The following is a 26,970-nucleotide window of genomic DNA, read 5'->3' as shown; positions in this document are numbered from 1 at the left end:
ACATTTGTAGCCGTCTATTATTATTCCAGGATTCCCTTCTACAGAAGCTTATTGATCAAGGTTCAGTGCCAGCAGAAGCTGTTAGTAACAGAAGTCCATGCCCAGAGGGTTCGCTGCTCTGGCTCCAAACCCCTGCTGTAATGTGGCTTACCACACGCATCTACCTGACTGAATGATAAGCTTGTACACTAGCACCGGGAGCTTAGCATGGAAACTCTGAACATCACTGCAGTACAAGCCAGGTTGGACCTTACAGCCTGAGCACAGAGTGTCACACACAGCAGCAGTCTTTTATGGGAATAAGTGCCATGTAGAGCTGCCCTCAAACACAGAGGTGTGGGGGAGAGTGATGCTGAAAACAGTGTCTTTCCAATATGCTGTTGTCCTCCATTCAAATAGTCCAGTGGTTCCCAACGGGGTACATGTACCCCCCAGGGGTACTTGCCAGGACCTTTAGGGGTACTTGAAAAAGAATTGAATAATGGCAGGAAAATGGCAGGTCTGTATTAGAATGTCTTGTGGGGTAGCAAGGCAGGAAGTTAGGCTGTGAAAGCCCCAACAACTGCTAGTTTCTGGTCATCAACTTGTGCATTATCAGATATGGATCAGTAGCTGAAAACATATGAATTTGAAATAACAGCAACTACATTAATTACAAACATTTTGCTAATATGAGGGGTCCAATTTATAAAATGGGCTGCTAAGTAGCAGGCAAGTGAAAAAAACAACATTGGGAACCACTGAAATAGGCTGCAATCCTATCCACCCTCTCCTGAGAGTAAGCCCCATTGAACACAACAGAACTTACTTCTGAGTAGACATGCAAAGGATTGCACCCACAGTCCCTAAACTACTTTGCAGTGTTGGCATCCCTGGGATGCCCCAAGGAGCAGTAGCATGAAGCAGTGAAGGGCCAAACTGCACATTGCAAAACAAGCTGCATGCAACAGTAGCACAAGCAGGCAAAGGGGTGAGCAATACCATTTGGGGGGGGGGGATCAGAGGGCACCGATTTTTAAAATCAGATATTTTCCTGTTTTTAAAAGGGGGGTGTTTTCTGATTAGATATGCCTTGGGGGGGTCTTTGGTGGGGCAAATCAGTGGTCCAAGTGGGGCAGAACACTCACTAGCTCCAGCTTACCTCTTCCCCCCCCTTTCAAGACCAATGTGAAGTCTCCCCATTTCACTGCAAGGATGGAGAGAAAGGATGGGGGGGGAAGGGACACCTGCGGATGGAGAAGGCAGGATCGCTGGGGAGGGGGGCACGCAGGGCTAGCCCGCCTGTACTCACATGCCCTCCAGGGCGACTCCAGGGCGCGCGCTCTCCGGGTGGCCCGGACTGAGCCCTGGGCAGCAGCCTGATCCCCCCCCCAGCCATGAGCCGGGCTGCCCCCTTCGCCCCCCCCAGCAGGGAGCAGCAGCAGCCTCCCGCCCGGCCCTGCTTCCAGCACGTCCCAAGGTCACCGCTGGCAGGGCTCGGCTCGCCTGGTCCGCGGGGAAGGCGCATGGGGAGGCCCCTCTGCGGCGCCCGAGCGCCCCCCCCCGCCCGCGCCCTCCTCCGGCAGCGGGGGCCACGGCCCGCGCCCGGCTCTCTCCGCGCCTCTGCCAGGCTCCGGCTGGGAGTGACGCGGCGCGCCGGCAGCTGTTGCAGCCACAGTGACGGAGCCGCAGGAGCCCCGGAGACGCGCGCAGAGGCTCCCGCTCCCGAGAGCGCACAGGCGGCTCGCCGCGCGCTCTCCCCGCCCCCGGCTGGCGCCTCCGCCTCCTGCCAGCCGGCGAAGTGCACGAGGGGCATGGAGTTGGCCGGAGCCTATAAAAGCCCCTGAGAAGCAGCGCCCAGCGCCGGCAGGAGCAGCAGAGCGCGCGGCACCTCCCCGGGCACCCGAGCCATCCCCGCCACCATGTCCGGCCAGTGGGGCTACGGCAAGGACAACGGTGAGTCCCTCTCCGACCCAGGCACCGGGCACCTGTGCCCTCGCCCCGCAGGGCAGCCAACTCCGCGGCACCCGCTGGCGCCTCCTGGGCTGGCGCGGGACTGCTGCTGTGTGCTAGCCACACTTCCATGGGAGTAAGCCCCGTTGGCCACAGTGGGACTTACTTCTGAGTAGACACGCTGAGGACCGGGCTGTCAGAATCGCACATGGGAGCTGCGTCTCCAAGCCACGCTGCCGGATCCCGCTTCTCTCTCCAAAGGGGGGGCCACCCCTGAGCAGGGAGGGAGCTGCTACTCCGCATTAAGAAATGAGAAGTAGAGATCCGCTCCTGGTTGCCTGGCTTGCAACCAGGAGCTCCTTTCTGAGCCGGACTGTTTGTGACCTGGCTTCAGATACTAAGAGTGGAGCCTTAGCTGCAGGGGAGCCCTACAGAATCAGTAATACCCACTTTTCCATCCCAAATGAGAGCCCTGCAGAAATCAGCAGTCCCCATATTTCTACCCCATATAAGATGAAACCTTAGGTGCAGGTGAGCCCTACAGAATCAGCAATACCCACATTTCCTTTGGTCCAGCTCTGCGCACTGCAAGGCAATGGAAATGTTGCTTGCCCTACCTGTGCAGGCGTGTGAATCCTCACCACATATGATCCCTACAGATTTCTTTCTGCAGCTTGATACCTTCATCTAAGAAGGGCTCCCCACTTTGTCAACTTGGAACCCTGCCTTACCATCCTTATGTTTGATCTCTATGTTAATTGCCCTTCTCAACACACTTTTAGTGGTGGGGAGATAGACCCCTGTGTTTCACTCAGATACCACACAAGCCCTTCTGCATCTCTAGCCTGTGCTTTGGTTAGATCCAGGCTTACAGACCCGCATGCTGCTTTTCCATCCGGCTTCCTGCTTCCTAGTGTGTAGCTAAAAAGCCTCTAATTCCAGCTGGCCAAGATTGTTTCATCCTTGCATTCAGTATTGATGAGCCAAAGTTACAGCCTCCCAGCTGCACTTAAGGCATTAAGTCCTGTCTTGAGTTTGTCATCAATCACTTCCCAGCGGCCTGTGCTGGTGCTTCACTTGTGCTTCCTTCTCTTTCTAGGACCTGCTCACTGGCATGAGAATTTCTCCATTGCCAATGGAGAGCGGCAGTCCCCAATTGACATCCAGCGAAAGTTCACCAAGTATGACTCCTCGCTGAAGCCCCTGAGCATCACTTATGATGCATCTGCTGCCAAGAACATTGTCAACAACGGGCACTCCTTCAATGTGGAGTTTGATGATTCTGGTGACAAATGCGGTTAGTCTTTGGGTACTTTGTCACTTTTGGGGTCCTCTAAACTGGAGCATTTGAGGGATTGATGGGGAACGAAGGGAATGAGAGAGGGAACTTAACAGAGGGCAGTTGATGAAATCTTGCAAACATTTCACTATAGCTATGATGCCTAGTTTTATGAGTGCATTGAGACAAAAGGAAATGTATTTGTATGGGTTTCCCCCTTTCCTGTGTTACCTTTCTGGATAGGTTGCAACATGTAGGCTATTTTAGTTTCCCAGTTTAAAGTATCAGAATGAAACCTCACATAATCTGAAAAGAGAAAAATGTATCCCTGCTCTCACCCTTTTCATTGACTATGGTGTGTTTAGGAGCAATCTTCCAATACCTTTTTTTAAAAAAAAAAAAATCTTTTCCTCTTTCTCCTTTTATAGTCTTAATTGGACAGGCACAATTTGAGGAAGTGCATTCATTTATGACAGACAGTAATCTAGATGATGCACGCTAATCTCTGTTTGAGCAATAGTAAGATCTAGGCAATATGCCATGGGTTTAGAGAGTGTGAACTTCAAATCTTTTCTAGCTTGACATTTCTATATTCTTAGTCTAGGTTGTATGATATGAGCAGATATCAGTAGAACAGTCATGCTTGAGGGATAGAATAGAGAGAGAAACCAAATGGACAACAGCATTCAAATACAGGGTTCAGTGGTATACTGTATTTTGGATTTCCACTTATAAAGAGGAGGGGGACTTTTGCAGAGTTGATACTCTAGAGCACCTGGCATGTCTTGGTTATCCAAAGTAAATGGAGCTATGAGCGTGCATCAGGTTGAAATTCTCTCCTTTTAGCAATTGTTGAGTTTTTCAATAAAGGCAGCAGTACTTTCTTTCCACATTCCCACACAGTTCACTGAGGGCTAGTTAGTCATCCTTTTCCAGTGTGCTCTGTGCATGCTGCTCTGTGCTCAGCAGTGCCAAATTAAAAAAAAACAACATCATTTTGTGAGCCCTTATTCCTTTGAGGATACTGTGATTGTATGAGCAATGGTACTGAAGCTAATGTTTGAGGCTACTTCGGTGAGTAAGGGTTTGATGGTTAGCTTTATAATCATTACAATTTCTCAGCTGGCTGCCAGTGCAGTAGTTCCTGCCTAGCTACAGTGAATGCGGACCAGCTTTTAAATGTAGGAAATGGTGCCATTGTAAAAAGAGACGCTGCTTTTTTCTCTAGACAGTGCCTGATTTGACTTCTTTGAGCAAGTGTCCTATTTTTCCATTTTGGCAGTGTCACTGAGGGGACAAATTCAAAGAACCTGGAGCAGCTCTGTCGGGTGAGGTTCTCAAACAGTATTACAAGCAAAGGCTGCAATCCAAATCCTTTGGACTTTTAATAGGGCTACACAGGGGACAGAATCATTTATGGAGTGTAGCCAGCATGTACTTAAGCTGCATTACCCAATGTTATACTATCACTGTTTGCAAGCAAGATAGAACCATAGTAAACATAGAATTAAATGCAGAATTTCTTTTTCGGCTACTTCTTAGTTCAGTCACACACCACTATCTTGGTATCTGGTTGCTCCCAGTTCCCAGTAGCTGAAGCCAAAATAAGTTCAAGGTACCCAGCACCAAGCTCTCAAACTTTTTAGTGAAGCTGAACAATATTTATTTCTCTATACCAATATTCATTGACAGAGAAAATTGCATGGAAAACATGAAGATTCTGTATCTTTTGAGTGGAATTTTTCCATGGTTCATGAGTTTTTTAGATTTATTCTATTCAGTACTTGTGCAGGTATACACATGAATAGGCTTTTTTTATTGTTGCTAAAATGATGTGGCCCAAATCCTTTAATTGGAATGACTTATGCAATTGCGTATATTTTGCATACTGTGCTCCAGTTGCAAAATTGGGGATTATTCAGGATGTTGAATTTTTGATTTCTGTTTTGTTGGGGTGGGAGCTGGGGAAGAATAGGGATGAATATTAAGGGTTGTATTGTCGGTAGGGAAGTAAGGAGGCAGGGACTGAGAGCTGCACTCTGTGCAGATTCAATATTCAGAACTGCTCTAGTTTTGAAGGCTTTAGCAGAGAGTGACACAGTGTGTTTTCTGCTCACATGGACTTGAAACTTGTTCTTAAATAAATAAAGCAGAGACATTCTTCACAATCCTGTAGAGGACTAACATATTCTGCATCAGCAAACACACTTTATTAGCAGTGTAACTGTGGATATGCTACAGTACTAGTTCCCTTGGTCCTTTTGCACCATGATTAGGACAGAATCTGTTGTTAGGAGTCTCTCTTGTTCCTTAGCTAGCTTGGAATACTGAGTTCCTTCCCCTTCAACTGGATTAAGGTAGTGGGGGCTGTGTATCTAAACAGCATGTCTACAAATTCTGTATCAACACATCTAACTGCTAAAGGGGTGCTGCGTAGCTTTACAATTCCTCTGATACAACAAGTTGAAGGCATGTATAGGAAGTTTTCAGACATGCCTTTGGAAGAGCAGCTCCATCAGAAAATACAGCACAGGCAATGATCATTTTAATTCAGCAGCAGTGAGCCAGTCTCAGGCAGCTACAGCTTGTGGAGAGTGGGAGGAGGAAGCGGAGGAGGACAGAACTAGAGTGGAAATGCCTGGAGCAGCTCAGTAGCTCATCTGTGGCCGGAACAAGAAAAAGGGGAGAAAAAGACAGTTGCTGTAGATTCTGAGCAGCATATGCCTGTTTTTTGACAGGTGTTCTAAAGCCATAGCACAGAACATTGAGCTTCATACACACATGATTGTATTGGGGGAGAGTCTGTAGCTCAGCTGGAAAGTTCAGGCTTTCTGTGGTCCCTGGTTCAATCCTAGTCCACTTCAGTTAAAAGATCTCTCGTAGCCGGGCTGGGAAAGACCCTGGAGGACTGTGACCCATCAGAGGAGGCCATACTATGCAAGATGTACCAGGGATCTGATCCAGACAAAACAGCTTTCATAGGTCCATAAGTTGTTATGACATTTAAAGCAGCTGCCCTCCTTATGTGAGACAAATATGCAGCCATCCCAGTGACATTTCCTGTGCTACCTATTGACCGTGCTTCCATGCTGTACAAATAATAAATTTCAGTACCTTCCTCTCCTAAAAATTTGGTTGACATTTCTTGGGGAAAAAAAATAGAAGTACAGGTGGAGCCTATTTATCCGCATTAGTTCCGTTCTGTGACTCGGCAGGATTAACAAAAAACACGTTGTGCTAAATTCCATAAAGTTACGCAAATACACTGCAGCCTGACACTTCTGGATGGAAGGAAACTAAGGCAGCTGTTATCAGTTTCCTCCCCTCCGCTCCTTACTCAGCCCTCCCTGTTACCAGCTGTCCCACTGAGCTTTTAAGAGTCCACCCCTATGCGTTTCTACTCAGAAGTAAGCCCCATTCCAGTCAATGGGGCTTACTCCCAGGAAAGTGTGGAGAGGATTGTAGGCTATATTTCATGCTTTGCTTGGTGGGAAGGCTTGCTTGTGTTGGTGATAGCCTGCACTATGGGGGGGGGTTGCTTGTGTCGGTGATTGCCTGCACCATCTCAATGGGGGGGATTTGGCAAACACTCCCTGGGTTTTTTAAAGCAATCCTCTCTGTTGCTACCACACCTGCCCCTGTGTGAGTGAGAGAGGGAGAGGGAGAGAGAGCTCCACCTTGCTGCATTTGTTTTCGGCCCCCCTTCCCCTCTCCAGCCTCTTTGCTGGCTCAGGGGCTCCAGGAGTGTTACTGTTCCTTTGCAAGGGGAACCGCTTCCAGGACTCCAGGGCTATTTCCCTGCCTGGGCAAGGTAGAGCCTTTTTGCAGCGTTTTGGGCTGCCTGGAAATGGAGTGAGATGCCAGCACAGGGCAAAGGAGGCAAAGGTGTGTGTGACTTTCAGTTCCCCCACCTTGCTTGAGGAAAAGGGTTCTGCATTCCTGCAATAAGGGAATGCAGAGATGAAACCCCATGGATGAAATTTAGAAACAGAAGTATTGTCCCTGCAGTCTTGTTGCAGGTACAGTAGTCATCTGTGCAGTTTGGCACTTGGCATTTTAAAGTACACCATCAGCGTTTAATAATGTATAGTCCAGTGTGAGAAAAGCTAGAAATCCCCAAATGGTAAAAACTCAGCACAGCATACAGTATTAATACGTTGAAAGTCTTCATGTCTAGTGTTGAAAGGGTCCAATTCTCCCCTTGGGTTGACACTTGGCATTATTTTGATTTGTATATTGTTTTGTGAAATGTGTTCTGCAAGCTTCTTGTAATTATTTGCAAGGAGGTTCTTTCTCTTCCCCGTTTCCCCCCACCCCCATTATTGTAATAGCTTTCATTGTGCTGGGCAGTTTCATTTTTGCCTAGCTAGGAAATACTGTATATTGAAAGGGGAAACAATTCCTTGCAAAGACTGCAAACTGCTCATAATGCATAGCAAAGAGTCCATGACAAATAGTGTTATCTATGACCCCGTTGCTAGCATTTTAAAAGTACAGTGGGATCAACTTAGTTTATTAGTGTATTAGTTTAATTGCTCTGCATATTTAACTGGCAGTTATTTTATAGTCTGTTCCATATATACATCAATAGCAAGCAGTACGCTTAGCTCATCCCTTGAAATTAGAATAAAGGCACCTAATTCTAAACACATGACCTTGGAATAGGTTACACTGCAATTAATGGGAGTTGACTGCACATTATCACCCCTGTCCAGCAAGCAGTACTGCATTATGTGTGTGGAAGCAGGTTTCACTCAGGTGGTTTCTGGGTGGGAAACTCCCTGCATTCAGCAGCCTGGTGGCACATATGGTTCAGCCCCCAGTTCAGTGACGTGTGAGTTCAGCTGTCTGTGTGTCCACGTCTGCACTTATGAAACCCCTGCTTCTCCTCTGTTGAGAGGGATTTGGGCACAGGTATCCTCTCTTTGCTGCTGCCAGTCATATGTTCAGTAGGGGAAATGGGAAACTTACTCACAGGTCTTTGATATGCCTACGTCTGCAATCCAATTTACACCACTGTCTTTGGAATTTCACAAAGCAGTTTATTAATGACCCAGTCTCATTAGGTGATGGTGTGAGGCAGGGCTGCCAGTACCCTTGGTACCAAGTCCAACACACCATCCAGGGATGAGACCAGTTGGGAGAGATAAGAAGGGGCAAAACTTACCTTCATGTCAGTCCCTGCATGGTCCTCAATGGGACTCCTCAGATCTACACCAACTCTTTTACTTGGGTAGCTTTGAGGAGCCTTTTGAGGATATGTTGGGACTGGGACAGGGGTTTAGGGTGCTGCAGATATTACTGTAATCCACCCCATCCCGTCCTGATCTTCCCTGCACCACTTGCGACAGCCATAAAGCACGTTGTGCCACCAGAACGCTAGTTCCAGTGTCACAGAAACCCAGTAGAATTAGGCCATTAATCCCAGGTAAGTGTATATAGGATTATAGCCTTAAGATATTTTCACCTATTTAAATTTACAGGCATTTAAAAGCCTATTCTGAGAAAATGTCCATACTTTCATAGTTAGAAAGACACAGCATAGTATGGAGAGTCCAACTAACTGAAAAAATGTAGCTGTAAACACACACAAAACACTTAAGGAGTCATTTAACCTACACTCCAGAGTAAATATTTGCCCATTTTATTCTCATTGCACTTGCTTCTGGAAACAAAACATCGGCCATATGAATTTTCTTGTATGATGGCTTCATAAACTAATGTAGAGATGATGGCACTTTGTACAGAATGAGCTAAAGGTTTTTATTGCAAAGTAAGTAGAAAGTCTTCCTTTTTGGCATGGCTTTTGGTAAATGTCCCCTTTAGAAATTCAGTGCTTCAGAGGCAGCTTAATGTTGATAGCCATGACCTCTGGTTTAGTGGAGTATGAGTAATAAATTATAAATTATGTCGCATGCTCTTTGATATTGGCATGTCTATAATGTATTATAGTACTTTGAGTGCAGTATCATAATTTATCTTCACAGCAAATTTGTGAGTAAGAAAACTTTGATTTCATTTATTGTTCATCCAAAAGTTATCACGGTGTCTAAAAATAACAACAATCATTTGTTGCATCATGGAATGCAATAAAAATAAATCAAAATTGTCCTGCTGTTGGTCACTGTAATGTAGGTAGCATCTAGGCCAGGGGGCAGGTTCCATACTATAAACTGTAGGTGCCATTAATAAGTAATAAGCTGATTTGAAGGGGGAAAATGCTACTATATTGCAGTCTACTCGCATGAGCAGTGTATAATGGGAGCCACAACTTCACACAAGCTCACAGTTCTCCATCCATTAAAAATACAGCTTCTCACTGCAGTTTTACTTAGAGCCATAATCCTATGTGAGTTTTAAGCTGCCACGTCACTTTGGTCATACATGAGGACTGCTCACGTGAGCAGGTTGTCTAAGTGCAAGTTGGCTGCTGACGTATTGTCGGAGCCTACTCCATGCCCCAAGTTGCAGTCTGTTTTTCTGCCATAATGGGAGTTAACTCTACCTTAATGGGAATTTCTGCTTCAATGGGAGTGCTTGTTCTTAGGTACATGACTGCACCTTGAGTTCTGTTTCTTGGTTGTGGTGGAACTGACAGTCTACACACATGATTTTAAAAAATCTGTCAGTGCTTGCTAAGTTTGTACAATGTATACTACTTTAGACAGCTGGCGTAGTTATTGAGGGTTAATGTTAATCAAATATGATATTCATTCATAATATATTGTAACACATCAGAGTTATGCTCCTGAAATAGTTGAACTATCCAGGATTTTATAGGTTGTAGAGTGCAGGTTATATAGAAAATGTATTTAGTTTGTTCTGAAAAGCCCACAGGAATCTCAGAGACCGCTAACGTTTTATTATAATGGATCATGCAGGTGTATTTAGCAGTTTTATGGATTAATGTATTTTGCATTTATTCATTTATTAAATTCCTCTCAGAGTAAATGGATTTTTCCTGACTTTTTTTTCTTTCCTGTTTTAAAACAAATGCGTCTTACTATTTTGTTAATGATCCACAATGCTATTTTAACATTACATTACATTACATATTCATAAACTGGGTATTTAAAAGGTTAATGGGTTCAGAAAATATTAATGGTTATTTCAAGACACCTCTTCTAGCTCTAAAGGACTCTATTGGAAACCCTGATAAAGAAGATATGTTTTGGAGTGATAACTCAAAAATTATGAAACACTGCAACAAAATCCTGTATCACAACACAGTGCATACTGGCAATTTGCCAGCTTTTAAGCCTCACCCTGACTGAACCTTTTGATAGGTGTCAACTGAGGGTACCACCCTGCTGGGGCAAGGGAGGGAGATGAAGCTCAAGGAGATACAGCCCTATCTTTAAAAAACAAGAATTGTCCTATATTATTTATTATTATTTATGCATTTATTATTTAATTCATTCAGTTTATACTCCAATTTTCTCCTGAGTAGGCACCCAAAGCAGCTTACAAAATATAAAACATAACATAATATAAACATGTAAAATAGAGTACACAATTTTAAAAGTTTACTTTTAAAATGAGAATCTGTCTGAATCTCCACTTTTTAGAATGAGAGTCTGTCTGACCCACCAGAAGTGATGTCATGACTGAAAGTGACATCATCAAGCAGGAAAATTTTTAACAATCCTAGGCTGTAATCCTACCCACAGTTACCCAGGAGTAAGTCCCATTGACTATCATTGTTAAAAGCCTGTTAAAAGTACAGATGTGTCACATTTCCCCAAATGCAGTCACATACCATAGTAGCATCTTGTCTAATATATTAAAAATGAAATATTGAAGTTAATGGGGACCACCTGAAATTAGCTCCTGAACCAACCAGTGGGTCCCAACCCACAGTTTGAATAACACTGGTGTAGACCATCATGTATGATGCACGTGTCTATTTATACAATTTGTGCAGGCACATAAGGAAATCATGCCTGACTACTATTTATCTGCATGTAAACATATGGCAGAATACAGGGCTGGCTGGCCCTTGAGGCTGTTAAGACAGTTGCATCGTGCAGTGCATTGGCTGGGCCACCCATCTCTCTCTGTCCAATTGTTTTCTCCCATCCTCCTCTTCCTGCTCTCTAGATTCAAAGGCAGATGGGAACAGAACAGAGGAGGAAGTATAAGGAAGAGTGATGGGTCCACTGCTCTCCTCTCCTCCACACTTTCTCTTCCACTCTATTTCTGGCTTCCTTTGTGAATCCGGGAGGTGAGAGGAAGAGATGGAGTGGCAACATACCTGCTGGCATACCACAGGATAAGAGGAAGTAGCATTTGGTGCCCTGCCTCTGGTGCCAGACGTTTTTGGGCCAACTCTGGCAAAATAGGCAAGAGCATGTCAGGCAACAGATGCTGAAGCTAAAAGCTGAAATATTTTGGCCATCTCATGGGAAGGGAGGACTCTTTAGAAAAGACCCTGATGCTGGGAAAAATTGAAGGCAAAAGGAGAAGGGGACAGCAGAGCATGAGATGGTTAGATAGTGTCACAGAGGCAATGAACATGAATTTGGACAAACTCTGGACTTTAGTGGTAGATGGGGGGGCCTGGCATGCTGTGGTCCATGGGGTCACGAAGAGTCAGACACAGCGACTGAACAACATGTCAGACAACATGATAGCGCTCATGTGTTTTTTTTCCTCCCAAAAGTTATATGAGAGTAGACTATTAATGCATGTGAAGTAGCCCTAAGTCACCTGTGTCATATGAGGACTTGCAATACCCTGGAATAGTCATGTCTCCTTAAACAGGAGTAGCTTCCTTCACTTTCCCAGGCCAGGCTGAAGAGTTCATTCAGGCATGTCATAATCAGTAGAAAAATACCAAGTGTGTGCGTAAATAAAGACCATTTCAGGGGAATTTGGGTTTTTTGTGTGCGTGTTATCTGCTTATGTTAAACCTTCTGGTCCTATCAAAGTCCCCAGCTGACTTCTTCCATGAAACAGGCTGCTACTTATCAGAATAAGCCACTAAAATGTCTTTTAGGGTGAAAGACGATGCAGAAACTATTCATGATAACTAACTTGTTACCATGTTAGTAACACTCTGTTCCGTACACTCTGAACCAAGTTCTTTAGATAATAGTTCCGAATCTGAGATTCTGTCTGTAATCATTCAGAACCGAGTGTTGGTCCAAATACTGAATGTATGGTTATAGGAGATTAAACATTCTTCCAGAATATGGTGTTCTGGCTTATATATGGGCTGCTTGGTCACGACAGAATTCACCCTGAGTGAACTTGTCAGTAGTAATGGCCTCTGGGTTAGTCAGGGACAACACAGCCTAATCCTTTGCAATCCTTATTAGTTTGCCTCATCTCAGCAGTAGGACAGTACATTTCAGCATTAGGTATTTTGGAAAAATTATTTATTTTTGTATCCTCTTGTATTAAGGTCATGAGCCATGTATAAGTGTGCAAGAGAACTACATACATGCTTATATAATAGATTGTTGGGCATAGCATGCGCATGTATGTACATCAAAGCAAAATCACAAGGAGATTCTGTGTGATTCTGTGTGGCAAAGCCACTGAGGGCCCAATCCTGAACCCTCCCATTGCCAGTGCTGAATGTTAGTGCCAAAGCTGGGTGCTGTACAGTTGCCGTAAAGCACGTTTATGGCACTGGGGGAGTAGGGAGTGGTGGTGCTGGGCCCGCAACAGTCAGGTGCTGGGCCCAGCGCCTTCAGGAGGAGGAAACACCACTGCCGGGAGTAAGTGAAACCACTGGGTGGTGGTGTGGTCTCTGGGGAGTGGGGGGAGGGCGGATTGAGGGTGGGATGGGAGGGGGATGGGACCAGCGGAGGAGAGCTGAAAAACCCAACACGGAGTCTCTCAAATCTGCACCAGCAAAATAGCCAGCACAGACTTGAAAAGATCCATTGGAGGCCTTGGGGTTTTCCCTGGGAGAAGGGGTCAAAAGTCCCCTTCCCTGAGGAGATGCCTGGCAGCTTCCTAGTGCTTTCTGGATACAGCGGTAGCCGCTTTGGCACTGCTGCTCCCATGGGCACTGGGAAGCATAGGATTGGGCTGTAAGTTAATAAACAGAATATCTTTTCTTCTCTTTTCTCTCAATATACAGTGTCTGAAATTCCAGTGTTGAACTAAATCACAAGGCAGTCCTTAATTGGCTTTTTAGATCTCATCATTTTTACAATGAGGATGCCCACATGAAACAGCAAAACCAACAGAGATGCCTTGAGCCCCCCTAATTGTGTGTGCAACAGGATACTGGGCAGGGAAAACAAGGCTGCATCCTGCACTGGGGAACTCATATAGGTATTCATGCATTATTTGGATCCCTATGCAACAGCTTATTCCAGATAGTCACAAATGCAGCAGTGTACAGGGGCCTTTAGCTGTTCTGCAGATTGGAACATAACGTTCTTGGAAGGGCTATAATAATATTGTAATTAAAATTATAAGGTACCAAAATCTGATAACATATGGTCACTGTAAGGTACCAGATTTTGTTCTTAGTGGCCTGGAATCTTACTGTTACTGTGTATAAGCAGTGAATAAGCTCTCAAGTGAACTGACTCAACAAAGCATGTTCTCAGTTACTGAAAACATGACTCCTCCCACTAAAATGTCACTGGTGTGTCAAAACAGTTAATCATGCATGAGAGTACTCCTTACAATTTTATCAAATGGAAAGAGGAAAAACATGGCTAGTTATCTTTGAGAAGTTTAAATGCATTCATGATGGGAAAACTTTAGTTTTTAAACAACTAGATACATAAATCCATCTTAAACAATGACAGAGGCAATCAAAAAATTAAGCAGAAAAAGTATAATGTGATTTACTTTTGTTGTAGTTCTTAAGACAACAGCCAAGCAACACCTATTGATGGGTAATAAATGAATTGCCAAGAGATCTGTTTCACATACCAGATTTATTTGAAAACTACCATAGTACTTTGGCACTAACTGAGATGTGGTAACAAGTTTTAGTAGCTGCTTAAAATAAAGTAGCCGGACATGGGCTGTTGAGTATTTAATTAAGCCTATCGATTCTGTGTTCACACATACTAATCTCATTGCTTTCTTTGAATGCACGAGTCTCTATCAAATAAGCTCATGCTGGATTTCAGAATCACAGAACATTTTGTGTATGCATGAACATTGTGATCTTTACAAAATCCTCACAGGATGCCTCTAAGAAACAAAACAGGTTGGTTATGCTTCTCTGCACACTTCTGTGTTGATTGGTTGAGGCAGTTCAATACGTCACAGCAAGATCAAAGTACACTCTTGAGCCTAATGAAGTCAATGGGAAATTTGCCATTGACTTCAACTAGGTCTAGGCAATGTATTTTGGAGCTGTTTAAAATATGTAGTAATTAGGTATTCTGGTGACCAGGAAAAAGAAACTATTGTGCAGGAACACTTCCTTGAACATGCAACATGATTTTCTATAAAATTAGAAAATAAAATATATACAATCATGTATATTTACAATTTTATTTTTTATTAAAATATATAACAAACTGCTGAAAGTACTTTTTACATGCACCACTGCTGGAAAAGTTAAAGAACCTCTTTGATCCTGATCCAGACAAATTAGGTGCACTTCACTGAAATCAATAGGATAAATAAGGTTGCATTCCTAGTTACTATCAGTCTCATTGTTCTCAATGAGACTTATTTCTAACTTAACAAGCAGAGAACTAGGCTACAATTTTTTAATGGTGTGACTAACTTTCTCTGGATTGGACCTTTTATCACTGGCGTCACTAGGGTTCGCATCACCCGGTGCTGGATGCCAGCACGTCACCCCCATGCAGTAGGCGGGGCCCCACGTGGTGGGCGTGGTGATGTATCATCACTCTGCCCCCACTGGTTTTTTGGCTGTACCTTTTGATAGAACACATTCTGCATGAAATTATGCATTGATTGATACATAACATGATGGTATTATTCCTCCAAACTGTGATTTTGGTCACTAGTGGTGTCACACACCACCCAGGGTATCAACTTACTAATACCTTATTGCAGCAGTTCTCAAACTTTTAACATTGGGACCCACTTTTTAGAATGACAATCTGTCCAAGACCCACCAGAAGTGATGTCATGGTGGAAGTGACATCATCAGGCAAATTAAAATAAATAAGTATAAATAATTAAAGTAAAACAAATAATTAAATAAGCAGAAGCCAGCTCTGATCCACCAAGTTAATTACCTCTGTAGCCTACCTGCAATAACACCTCCCCCTCTAAAATCAGTAAGGTTTTCAGCCCTACCCAGTGCCCAGTTCAATTTAAGAACTTCTGTTTAAACCAGATCACTGTCAGGATCCACCTGGCTTTGTAAGTCTCAAAAAAGTTCACCTTATCAGCTGAAGCCTCTGTTTTGATCCTTTTTAGTGGGGGGCAGGCTGCCTTCTGGAGCATTTGTTGAGCTCCAGTTCCATCAGATCAGGACCATTCTGGTGGCTTCACATTCCCCTTTGCCTGGCCTGACCACCAGCCAAGGCACGTTTGCTTACTTGCGAGTAAATGTGACTGTGAGGCTTAGTTTCTCTGTCCATAGGGCTCAATACATTCATGTGCTTGGAGGGAGGGACTTCCTTCTCAGGTGTTTTTGGGGGCTGCATTCATTGGATCAGGACCATTCTGGTGTCATTGGATTCCTCTCAGACTGCCCTTTCCGATGGACTAAGGCAAGTTCATCTACTCACAAGTAAACGCACAATACAGCTCACTTTCACTTTCCATAGGGATCCATGCATTTTTTGTTCTCCAGTTTTTTGGCCATAATTTTTGATAGAAAGGAGATATTTCATGCAGGTTTTTTGCATTGCTTTCTGCTCAAAAGTCCGCATTCAACAGTATATAATATGATGGGGTTACTCCTACCCACCACAATTTTAGCACGTCACCCCCTTGTGCGCGACACCCCCCCCGTGTGCATCACCCCGTGTGGCCCGCTCCCCGCTAGCGATGCCACTGCCTTTTATATATAATGGAATAAGCTGCATCTGAACCACAGAACTGGGAAAGACTGACTTGGGAAAAGAGACACTATGTGGATTGTGGTTTAGTAGGGAGAACCCTTGAAACAAAAACTCAACTAAAAGTCAGTGGGTTCTCTCATAAAATAGCTTGACTTCTTTGCAGTCTTCATGTTTGCTTAATAAGTCTAGCATTGACTTATTATGTCTTCAGTTTTCTTTTATGTCATTGTTAGTTCTTCCCATCCTTGTTAGCATGGAAGTGGCACCATAGTGAAACTGTAACCAAAAGTTGTGTTGCATTTGTAACAACTATTCATATTAAGATGACAGTACTGTATCAACAAATGCCTTCACTTTCCAATTTTAGTTGGAAAGACTGAGGTCTCTCTTAATGTTAGTTTTCATTACAGGAACTGAGTTCTCATATGGTGGTTTTGACTTTCAGTGCTGAAGGGTGGCCCAATTGAGGGAACTTACAAGTTGCTCCAGTTCCACATTCACTGGGGATCATGCGAAGGCCAAGGATCTGAACACACTGTAGATGGGGTGAAATACGATGCAGAGGTAAGATCTGGATTTCATCTTCTAAGCCAGTGGTTCCCAAACTTTGTAGCACCAGGTCCCACTAAAATGACCTATTGGGATCCACCTAGGTTTACCAGACGTTTAAAAAAGGAGATCTAGAAAGAAATAATATTATTTATTTATAAGTACTAATAAGCAGGAAAAAGACCTTGAAGCATTTATCTCCCTATATTTACACTTGTCTGCCAACTGCAGGAGCTGAACTCTTTGCAGGGTAATCAGCAGCTACAGTATCTGATTTCTGAATAGCCTCAGGGCTTGAGGCAATTATATGATCTTTCCATTACCCATTGGAGACCCACCAAAAATCAAGTTGCAACCAACCAGTGGGTCCTGACCCACAGTTTGGGAACCTCTGTTCTAATCTCAGGCCTTCTTTCTGGATATTTGTGTTAGATATTCAGAAACGTCCTTTATAATATTGAGCTTAGAAACATATGTTAGGGTCAGACACTGTGACGTCTCTTGCATAAACAAAGGCTCCAAATCTCAGAGTTATAACTGAAGGCTATAAGGCTACTGCTAAAAGCCAGAGGACTGTTGCATAGCTTATTCAACCAGATATTGCAGAATATTTTCATCTGAATGTTAATGAAAAGTCAGTCCAAGCACACCAGCATAAATATCTATGTTTGCATTTCTCCCTTCATGGCAAACTAGAGGTCAAACATGTTTTTAGTCGTTCTTTTTCTGTTAAAATCTCTGCATGTAATGGATTTTTAGTTGTTAATGTTTAATATATGACCTACCTACCTCCTCATGTTTGAGAAGGCCTTTATAAACAAAACAATTTCTTCATATGTTGCTCTTGCTTCCAGCTTCATTTGGTTCACTGGAACACCAAGTATGGGAGTTTTGGAGAAGCTGTGAAGCATCCTGATGGCTTAGCTGTCATTGGTGTATTTTTGAAGGTTAGTATCTTTGTATCCTTGTTCCCTATTATTGCTGGCTTTGCAGAACATTTTGTCCAAGGTGATTTACATCTGCATTACAAGATGAGTTACAGCTAACAGCTATTCAAGGTGGCTTTGTGGTACTGTGTTCCCTTTATTTTAATCCATTCACTTCTTGTGAAAACCAAATACAACAAGTTTAAATTTAAAAATCAGAGGGTAGCATCCAGAGTTTTGATACACCAGCATGCTGGTAGTGGAAAACCATCATGGAAAGAGATGTTTGCTCAGGCAAGGACCCCCAGTTAGCACAATTCTGCTTCCTTTCATGGTAGGAACTCACATCAACAGCCTGCCACTGCACCAACGTTCTGAATGCTGCCTAAAAATTAAAACAGAGCAACCTACTACCTTGACAAAAGAGTATTTCAGGCAGGCCGGTGGGCCTGCACTGTATCCAGAGCAAGTTTGGGGCTGACTGAGGCTTGGCCTGAGGCAAGGGAAAAAAAATCCCCTTACCCCGGGGAAAATCACTGTGAAGAGGTGGCACAGAACGAACCAGCCTGAAGCTGCTCTGCACTGGCAAGAAATGGGGCTGGGATCTGGCATAACTTCTGGATCCTGGCCCTGCCTCCTGCTCTCTGCCCTTGGGCCCTCCCGCCCGCCACCCACTCTCCTCCTGCCCCAGAATGCCTCTTCCCCAACCTACCCACGTCCCTCCCATCTTCTACACCGGCCAAGCTCAGCCAGCATGAACTTACCAGTCTCAGTCGGCGTGGAGGCTGGATGTGGCCTCTGCAGGCTGACATGCGTCCCTGCACCAGTACAGCCAACTAACATGGAGGTGCAAACATGCTTTACGGCACGTTTGTGACCCTCCAGGACTGGTGCCACCTGAGTGCATCCTTTGGATTGCACTCTTTGTCTATTAGCTCACAGATTAGTCAATGCAACGCCATACCACTGAATGCCACAGGCAAGGACAAGGTACATTGCAGAAAGACGTTTGCAAGGTAAATCTGTTCAGATGACTCTCACAAATGAGCCAAATCACATACTGAAGGAAATCTAAATAACTTCAATTTTTGAGCTATAAATCTTCATAATTGTCAGCGTTTGAGGCTATGATCTTCAGTACCCTCAGGCTGCAATCCTATATGCACTTACCTAGAAGTAAGTCCCATTGAATTCAGTGGAGTTTATTTCTTTATGTCTGCGTGACTTCCTCTTTGCCGACGATGCAGCTATCACTACCCACTCTGCCAAAGATCTCCAGCAGCTCATGGATCGTTTTAGCAAGGCCTGCCAAGATTTTGGACTGACAATCAGCCTGAAGAAAACACAGGTCATGGTTCAGGATGTGGACTTACCTCCCTGCATTACAATCTCTGCGCATGAACTGGAGATTGTCCATGACTTTGTGTACCTTCGCTCAACGATCTCCGACACTCTTTCTCTCGATACCGAGCTAAACAAACGCATCGGTAAAGCAGCTACCACGTTTTCCAGACTCACAAAGAGAGTCTGGTCCAACAAGAAGCTGACGGAACATACCAAGATCCAGGTCTACAGAGCTTGTGTCCTGAGTACACTTCTGTACTGCAGCGAGTCATGGACTCTTCACTCACAACAGGAGAGGAAACTGAATGCTTTCCACATGCGCTGCCTCCGACGTATTCTTGGCATCACCTGGCAGGACAAAGTTTCAAACAACACAGTCCTGGAACGTGCTGGAATCCCTAGCATGTATGCACTACTGAAACAGAGACGCCTGTGTTGGCTCGGTCATGTCGTGAGAATGGATGATGGCCGGATTCCAAAGGATCTCCTCTATGGAGAACTCGTGCAAGGAAAGCGCCCTACAGGTAGACCACAGCTGTGATACAAGGACATCTGCAAGAGGGATCTGAAGGCCTTAGGAGTGGACCTCAACAAGTGGGAAACCCTGGCCTCTGAGCGGTCCGCTTGGAGGCAGGCTGTGCAACATGGCCTTTACCAGTTTGAAGAGACACTTGGCCAACAGTCTGAGGCTAAGAGGCAAAGAAGGAAGGCCCATAGCCAGGGAGACAGGCCAGGGACAGACTGCACTTGCTCCCAGTGTGGAAGGGATTGTCACTCCCGAATCGGCCTTTTCAGCCACACTAGACGCTGTTCCAGAACCACCTTTCAGAGCGCGATACCATAGTCTTTCGAGACTGAAGGTTGCCAACTAGCCTTATTTCTTAGTAATACACATAGGATTGCAATGTCAGAGTTGTTCCTTGCACAATGGGTATGCTCACATGAGTGCAAAATACACATGCATTGCTTCTGTTGTATAAGGTAACTAAGAGTGCAATCCTAAGCAACTTTCCAGCACTGTTTTAGCTGTGCCAGTGGGGCATGTGCAGCATCCTGCAGACTGGGGGCAGTCATGGAGGCTTGGAGTTGCATCGCCCTTATGTCAGTGCTGGAAAGTTGGTTAGGACTGTGGCCTTAGTGTTTGATTTGCTACTTTTCCTTTTGAAGCATGCAAAAACAACAGCCAGAAAAGCTTCCATATTTTTAAAGAGATAAACTGAAAACAATACAGATCTTTATCCTTCATCACCCTTCACAACTAAGGTCATATGTGGTTATTCTGTGCCTGAATATCAAATGATGTATAAAACCATTTGACCTGGAGCTAGACGCCACTGAAATAAATGAGATTTGTTTTCATGCAAATGTATTTAGGGATAGGTTAGCCAGTTGCAAAATATCCACATTTTCAAATCAAGACCGACTGATTAATTTCCTGGTCTAATTAAAGATGAATGAAAAGTATTGGAAATGCTGCTTCAACCAATAAATGTAAGTATGTGCACATACACAGATGCCACTTTCTCTTAATGTCTTTTATATCACAGGTTGGAAGCGCCTGTCCTGGAATACAAAAAGTTGCTGATGCACTGGACTCCATTAGACACAAGGTAAATCGTCGGTATTTATGGCAGTTAAAAAGTTTTGGATTGTGGGTTTCTGTATTTTTCTTTCAAAGTACAAGGTTGCATGGAAATTGCTTTCAGTTTCTTATGCTCTGTATTTTAACAGGACAGTGACACAATCCTCTTTAGTGGGCAAGTGGGCCATATTCAGAAATACATGACCGTACTTGTTTCTTAAGTATCTTGAGGGACAGTGTTCGTTGGGGTCTCTCAAGGGAAACAACATCCTCGTTGTTCACTAGATTTTCATAGCTCCACATACACACTGACTGTTCAGAGGACAAAGAATTTTTGTCACTAAATTGTCCGTTTTTATAATGGCTACTGTCCCACTTTTTATAGCATAGGAGACAGGCAAGTATTCATCAAGGTGATCGTTTAGTGATCATAAAGGTACATAGTGTATATACTTGAGTATTGATGGGAAGAAGAAATGACCAGAGAGGCTGCACCAACCAACCTTCTCTTTAACATGAAGTTTTTGAAAGCACAGGAGCTTGTTTTATACACCAGCAGTCCATCCACATTTTTCCTCCTTCCCATAACTACACACTTTTGTCAAGAAATATGGAACCTCTCTTAGGAACTGCATCATGACTAACTAGGTGTGTTTGTGCTTTCTAACCATGCATGAGATTGTTTTCTTTCATCATTTTGTCTCTTGTAGGGCAAACAGGCTGCCTTCACTAACTTTGATCCTACGGGTCTGCTTCCTGCCTCCCGTGATTACTGGACCTATCCAGGGTCACTTACCACTCCCCCTTTGCTTGAATGTGTCATCTGGATTGTTCTGAAGGAGCCAGTAACCATCAGCAAGGAACAGGTGGGTCCTTTAGCTGTGAAAAATGGTATTTGTCTGAAAATACTCATCTTCTTGCTGCAGATTATTTGCATATGCTAATATTCCATGGAACAGTGCTTTCACATGATGGCCATAATATTTTAAAGATACTTTGATCTGTTTGACCTAAACACTTGGAGACTGTCTGTGCCAACAGCCACTAGTACAGTGAGGTGCTGGCCTGGATGGGTCTCCACTGCTGAAATTATATGGAAAGGCCCTTTCAATGGTATAGCCACCCTGCCTGGTGGTGCCTTATGGAAGCCACTTGTAAGTAGTCTTGACAAGGGGAATCACAACATTTGAAGTCATTTGGGGCATTTGGTGGGCCGCTGTGAGATACAGAAAGCTGGACTAGATGGACCTATGGCCTGATCCAGTGGGGCTGTTCTTATGTTCTTATGAAGTTTCCATCAGTCAGATACCAATTTTTCTTCTCAGTCAGGAAGACCCTTGCCCTCCTCACCCAAAAGGGTATGACCACTTGGGTTTTCAGCATACTTTAATCAGCAGCAGCACTAGAAAATAGAATGGAGGGAGAGCACAGAAGGAACAAATTGCCTTCCTGTGTACATATGTGTGCTAGTGGGGGGTGGGAAATTTTGCCCCATATGTTAGATTTCCTAAAGACAAATAACAGTGCATTTTGCATTAATGCCGCCATACTAAACATAAATGGAAGTGAGCCAATGGGGAACTGCTCTAAAGAAAAGCATTGTGAATATGTAAAAAGTGAATTTCTTTCAGATTTCTACAGGAGTCTAAGAATATGGGGTAATCGATTTGTCTGTAGAGGCTCTTGCCCCCCCCCCCACAAACCTTAAGATTATAGACCCAAACAGTTGTGAGGGGAAAATCAGAAGGTCTCATAGTTCATAGGGAATTCAGTTCAAGTGCCCAGCTAGTGTCAGTTCAAGCATCTGACCCATTTGTACGGGTGCTGACATACCTACCCTTATCCACACACAGGAGGATGAGAGTTACACAGGGGGAAGTTATAGTTTCCTGGACTATTGCCCATTCCTCACTGGAGACTTGTCTTTCAGTTTGAGAACTGTGAGCCCAAGGAACGCATTGCTGACTAAGCCAGTTCTTTCCAAGTAAATGAGAGACATGTCACCATGGAACTTAACCTTGAACTTGCCTAAGCAATTTCCACTCACTTGTATCAGTGTCCATACACTCGGAATCAGCTACATGAAGGATATTTTCTAACCTGCATGCAACTCTCATTGAACTATATGGTGTCACACATGAGAGAGCTTTGCATATAGAAGATGAGTCATGCATTATGAAATTCACATTATGAATGTCCTTGAATCTGGAGTTGGATCTGAAAGAGTGGCTATATCACATAGGGCCAGAGTGACCCTTGGAGAGGTGGAAAAGAAAGGAAGCAGAGACTCTTTTGTAGAAAGCCCTGCAGCAACTGAATAAATGCTGCATATATAGAAGTTTTAGCAAAAACTTCTCAATAGTATTTTGAAAACTATGTACGGGTGGACCTTGGTATTCATAGGGAATCTGTTCCTGGACCCCCCACAGATAGCAAACCTGCAGATACCGAGATTCATAGGGGCCCCTCAGAGGACCTCTGAATACAACCAGAAGTGCCTTCCAGTCGCGTTCAGAAGTCCTTTGTGGGCCCTCCAGACATGGATTCAGAACCCATGTTGGCTAATCACCCTGGAGCAAAGTTAAAAATAATCCCCCATCACACCCGTAAGTTTTTTTTTTTTAAAGCAAGAGACATGAGTAGTGACTGGCATCTCTGATCACTCACTCCCCTTGCTCTGCTACCTCCCCCCACCTCATCCCCTTTCTGCTTGCCTTCCAAGCCCCCCAGTCACCTCCAAGCCCCCAGAACAAGGGGAGCAAGCGGCCAGAGACTGCAGTCCCTGCTGCCCACTTGTAAAGAATGCTGGTTTTCTGGCACTTTTTGCAAGAGGTATGAAAGGCGATCGCAAGGGGCACAGTTGAGCAAGCGGGTGGCCAACCAGACTGTTGCCCCCAGCAGCCAGCAGCCTGGTGCAATTCCTACCCCTGCACCCTCTCTAGTTATGCCACAGTATATTGGGTCAAATCTGCAGGTTCCAAGCCCGCAGATAAGGAGAGCCCATTCTATTGCTATTCAGACACAAAACTTTGGCAGAACTATATTCTGGAATTATATGTCAAGCACATAAGTAGATACAGTGCATTCAACATATATTTTTGTTTAACATATGAAACTTTCTTATAGGAAGTAGGACCACTAACACACAACCCATTATTGTCTGCTTTGCGGCTCTCTTGGTCTACCCTGCAGATGCGGCTCTCTAGGGTCACGGACAGACGTTTTTGTCAATCCTGATGGACACTTTTTGCAGTGATTCTGGGACCTCAACATACATAGCTCTACCCTGTTTTCTTTTTATGCCATTATTACCCCAGGTTATTCTTTTCTTTCACATGAGAAAAAAGCATGATAAACAGACAATCAATAGACTTATAATTAAGAATTACACTAACCTTTCAGGTCCACAAAAATGGCAAAAAGAAAACACTTATTTGGAAATGTACTCCCCCCCCCCACACGCACAACCTCAGACCCTTTTGTCATGCACAGACAAGAGGTTGTCTTCAGTTAATATGGGTAACAATCCAGACAGCTCTATTGTCAGCATTAGGAGGGACTGTAGCTCAGTTTTAGACCATGTGCTTTGCTTGTCAGAGTTAGGCCGCAATCCTAACCAATTGTTCAGCACTGACATAAGGGCAATGCAACTCCAAGGTAAGGGAACAAACATTGCCTTGAGGACGACTCCATGACTGCCCCCCAACTGCAGGATGCAGCACATGCCCCACTGGCACTACTATGCCAGTGCTGGAAAGTTGGTTAGGATTGTGTCCTTAGATAGTCCAATGGCTTCGCTCAGTATAAGGTAGCTTCCTGGGTTCACATGATGCAGATTATTACTGATGCCTCCTTTTTTTCTTCCTCCAGATGGAGAAAATCCGTTGCCTTTGCTTCAGTGGTGAGAATGAACCTCGGTGCGCTATGGTTGACAACTGGCGCCCTTGCCAGCCACTGAAGAGCAGAGAAGTTCGAGCCTCATTCCAATAAGCTGTGACCATTAAACGCTGCTGTGTGTTCTTGAGGGTTGACTTCTTTCTTCTGAGCACAAATCAAACTACTGCCATACTTGCACTGGCAAAACCTCTTCCCCCCCTTGTGCTTTCTTCCTATCATCTTCTGAAGTTCTTACTAATGAAATGTGAATGGCCATAGACCAACAGGAAAGCATATTTAATGCAGTGTGGGTATGTGCAATGTGAACACAGGGGGAAAGGGCAGGGGAGCTGAATCATGGTGTGTGATACTTGATGAGATTTGCTGTGATTGGTGCTGATGCTGTAATAGGATTTTTTTTTCCTTTGGGCAACTTGTCAACGGGTAGGATGATGATAAGCAACAGAAAAATAAGCCATTAACAATGTAAACCTCACAGAGCATATGAGGTTAATCGCACTCAATAACTTGAATCTTCCATAGGAGCACAGGAATACAGTCTTAACAACTCAATTCTATACATATTTACTCAGAAGTAATTCCCTTTATGTTCAATGTGGCATACTCTGAAGTAAATGTATTTAGAATTGCAATCCATGGATATTTAACATCTTAATTTAGGAGATAATCTTGTATCAATGTAGGCATTGAAATGCAAAATTAGTATTGAAGTTTAAACGTAAAGGCTTTTAAAAAGTTTGAAGTGTAAATATTTTAATTGTTTTACATTTTTAGCCATAAATCTGAATTATGTCTTAATGTTAGTGTTTTATTTTTTTTTAATTGCAAAACATCAACTGACCTAAATTAAAGTACTCTTTTATGTGTAAAAAGTGTTGATCATAGATATAATGCAGAGTACCATTCCATTTAATAATGTCATAATTTAAATAAGAAATTAATATTGTATTTTAGATACCTTCTCTAATAAAAATATATATTTATGTTTCTGCTTCTAGTCTCTTATTGCGGTGTAAGACAATGGGGGAGCAGACAATGCATTCATGTGTCCAATTTATTGCAGCATAAACCTCAAAATTCTTGATCTTTTTTCATGCTGGGAAATAATTCTAAAATTTGGTTCTTCAAAATGTCTATGCCCATTAGTTTCTACGCAGACTGCTGATTTGAAATCAGTAGGACTTCTGCGTGTGTGTGTGTGTGTGTGTGTGTGTGTGTGTGTGTGTGTGTGTGAGAGAGAGAGAGAGAGAGAGAGAGAGAGAGATTGCAGGTAATTGCAGAGAGTGGTCCTAATCCTTGTTTTCATTACAGCCTTATACTATACATGCAAGTACTTTTCCAGCTGACAAGACAATGGGTACCAATCACATGTTGGTACAGGAAGATGTTGCTGGAATCTTCTTTTGGTACCTGGAAACAAATGATTGCTGTAGTCTTCTTGGGTGCAGCATGGAAGCTTTATGTATCCCTGTGCAGCATCTTTGAAAACCTAAAATCACATCTAAAAGTGTGACCTTGTCTCAAACCCCCCCCCCCCTTTTTGCATGGATTGCTGTAGCTTGATTGGAACAAACAGCTGTTTGTATTCACAGCTGGTTTTGTTTCAGTAAGACTGCAGTCCTATACCTACTTTCTTAGGAGTAAGTCCCACTGGACACAGTGGAACTTACCTCTGAGTAGACATGCATAGGATTTTGCTGAAAATGTGCTGCTGAATTGCAGAACCACTTCTATAACTTGGTGTATTCTAAAGAGTGATCTGGCAAGGTGGCTGTTGAGCTAATATTAATGCTAATGTAGCATTAGAACAGGTAGTATAATACAAACTTTTTTCCTTTTGAAAATAATCTTCATGTCATTTTCTTTAAAAACAGCTTTTGCTTAAATTTGGTAGGATTGACTTGTAATAAAGAAAGGCCATCCCAATTTCATATTATCTCTCTATTTTTGATCTTGTATGTTTTTTTCTCTAACAAAATATAGAGCAGGACAATAAGGAGACAAACTTTGCCAATAGAACTTACATATAACAAAAGTCTCTCTGATATTTTTCCTTTTATGATATGTTCAACTGTGTTCCAGTGGTTCAGCTAACCAGCATAGTTAAAAAGTGGAAGTCTAGCACAAATGAGAACAAAAAATAGTACAAACTCTGACAAAATAAGTGTAAGTTCATAAGGCAAGTGAAAAAAGACACTTGAGATAGAAGAGTTAAAGCCACCAATCCAAAAAGCCTAATCAGTAGGGAGTTGAGAACAATGATCTCTCCCCCCCCCCCCCCAGCAGTAACTCTTCATCTCCCAAAGAAATGATTGGTACTGTTACAGCTCACAAGCACCAGCCATGGACAAGAGGTGGGGCAGCACAGGAACAGCTCACAAGCAGCTCCAACTGATAAGTAGGACTCGGTCCCCCCAGCTCAGTACTCTAGAGCAGGGGGTGCCCAAACCCCGGCCCTGGGGCCATTTGCAGCCCTCAGGGAGCCCCTAGTCT

At 43.7% G+C, this 26,970-nt stretch overlaps 1 protein-coding gene across 1 annotated transcript; it reads left to right on the top strand.

The window, feature by feature from the left end:
* The first annotated feature begins 1,701 nt into the window (after positions 1 to 1,701).
* LOC136648107 (carbonic anhydrase 2-like) lies at positions 1,702 to 25,403 on the top strand. Its single transcript, XM_066624105.1, has 7 exons — positions 1,702 to 1,935; positions 3,032 to 3,229; positions 16,625 to 16,743; positions 17,583 to 17,675; positions 20,546 to 20,608; positions 21,291 to 21,446; positions 24,451 to 25,403. Exons 1-7 carry the CDS (start codon positions 1,902 to 1,904, stop codon positions 24,568 to 24,570), a joined length of 783 nt encoding a protein of 260 aa, XP_066480202.1. The 5' UTR covers positions 1,702 to 1,901; the 3' UTR covers positions 24,571 to 25,403.
* Positions 25,404 to 26,970: the final 1,567 nt, after the last annotated feature.

The sequence above is a fragment of the Tiliqua scincoides genome, chromosome 4, assembly GCF_035046505.1.
Source record: "Tiliqua scincoides isolate rTilSci1 chromosome 4, rTilSci1.hap2, whole genome shotgun sequence".
NCBI classification, from domain to species: Eukaryota; Metazoa; Chordata; class Lepidosauria; order Squamata; family Scincidae; genus Tiliqua; species Tiliqua scincoides.
The sequence above is the reverse complement of the archived record's forward strand: the minus strand, read 5'-3'. Positions and strand labels throughout refer to the sequence as shown.

What these genes read in the sequence shown, in the direction of transcription:
- LOC136648107 (XM_066624105.1), top strand. Translation starts at nt 1,902, where the DNA reads ATGTCCGGCCAGTGGGGCTACGGCAAGGACAACG. An exon ending in GGGCTACGGCAAGGACAACG is followed by an intron (nt 1,936 to 3,031) that starts GTGAGTCCCTCT and finishes TTCTCTTTCTAG; the next exon opens with GACCTGCTCACTGGCATGAG. An exon ending in TGGACTCCATTAGACACAAG is followed by an intron (nt 20,609 to 21,290) that starts GTAAATCGTCGG and finishes TGTCTCTTGTAG; the next exon opens with GGCAAACAGGCTGCCTTCAC.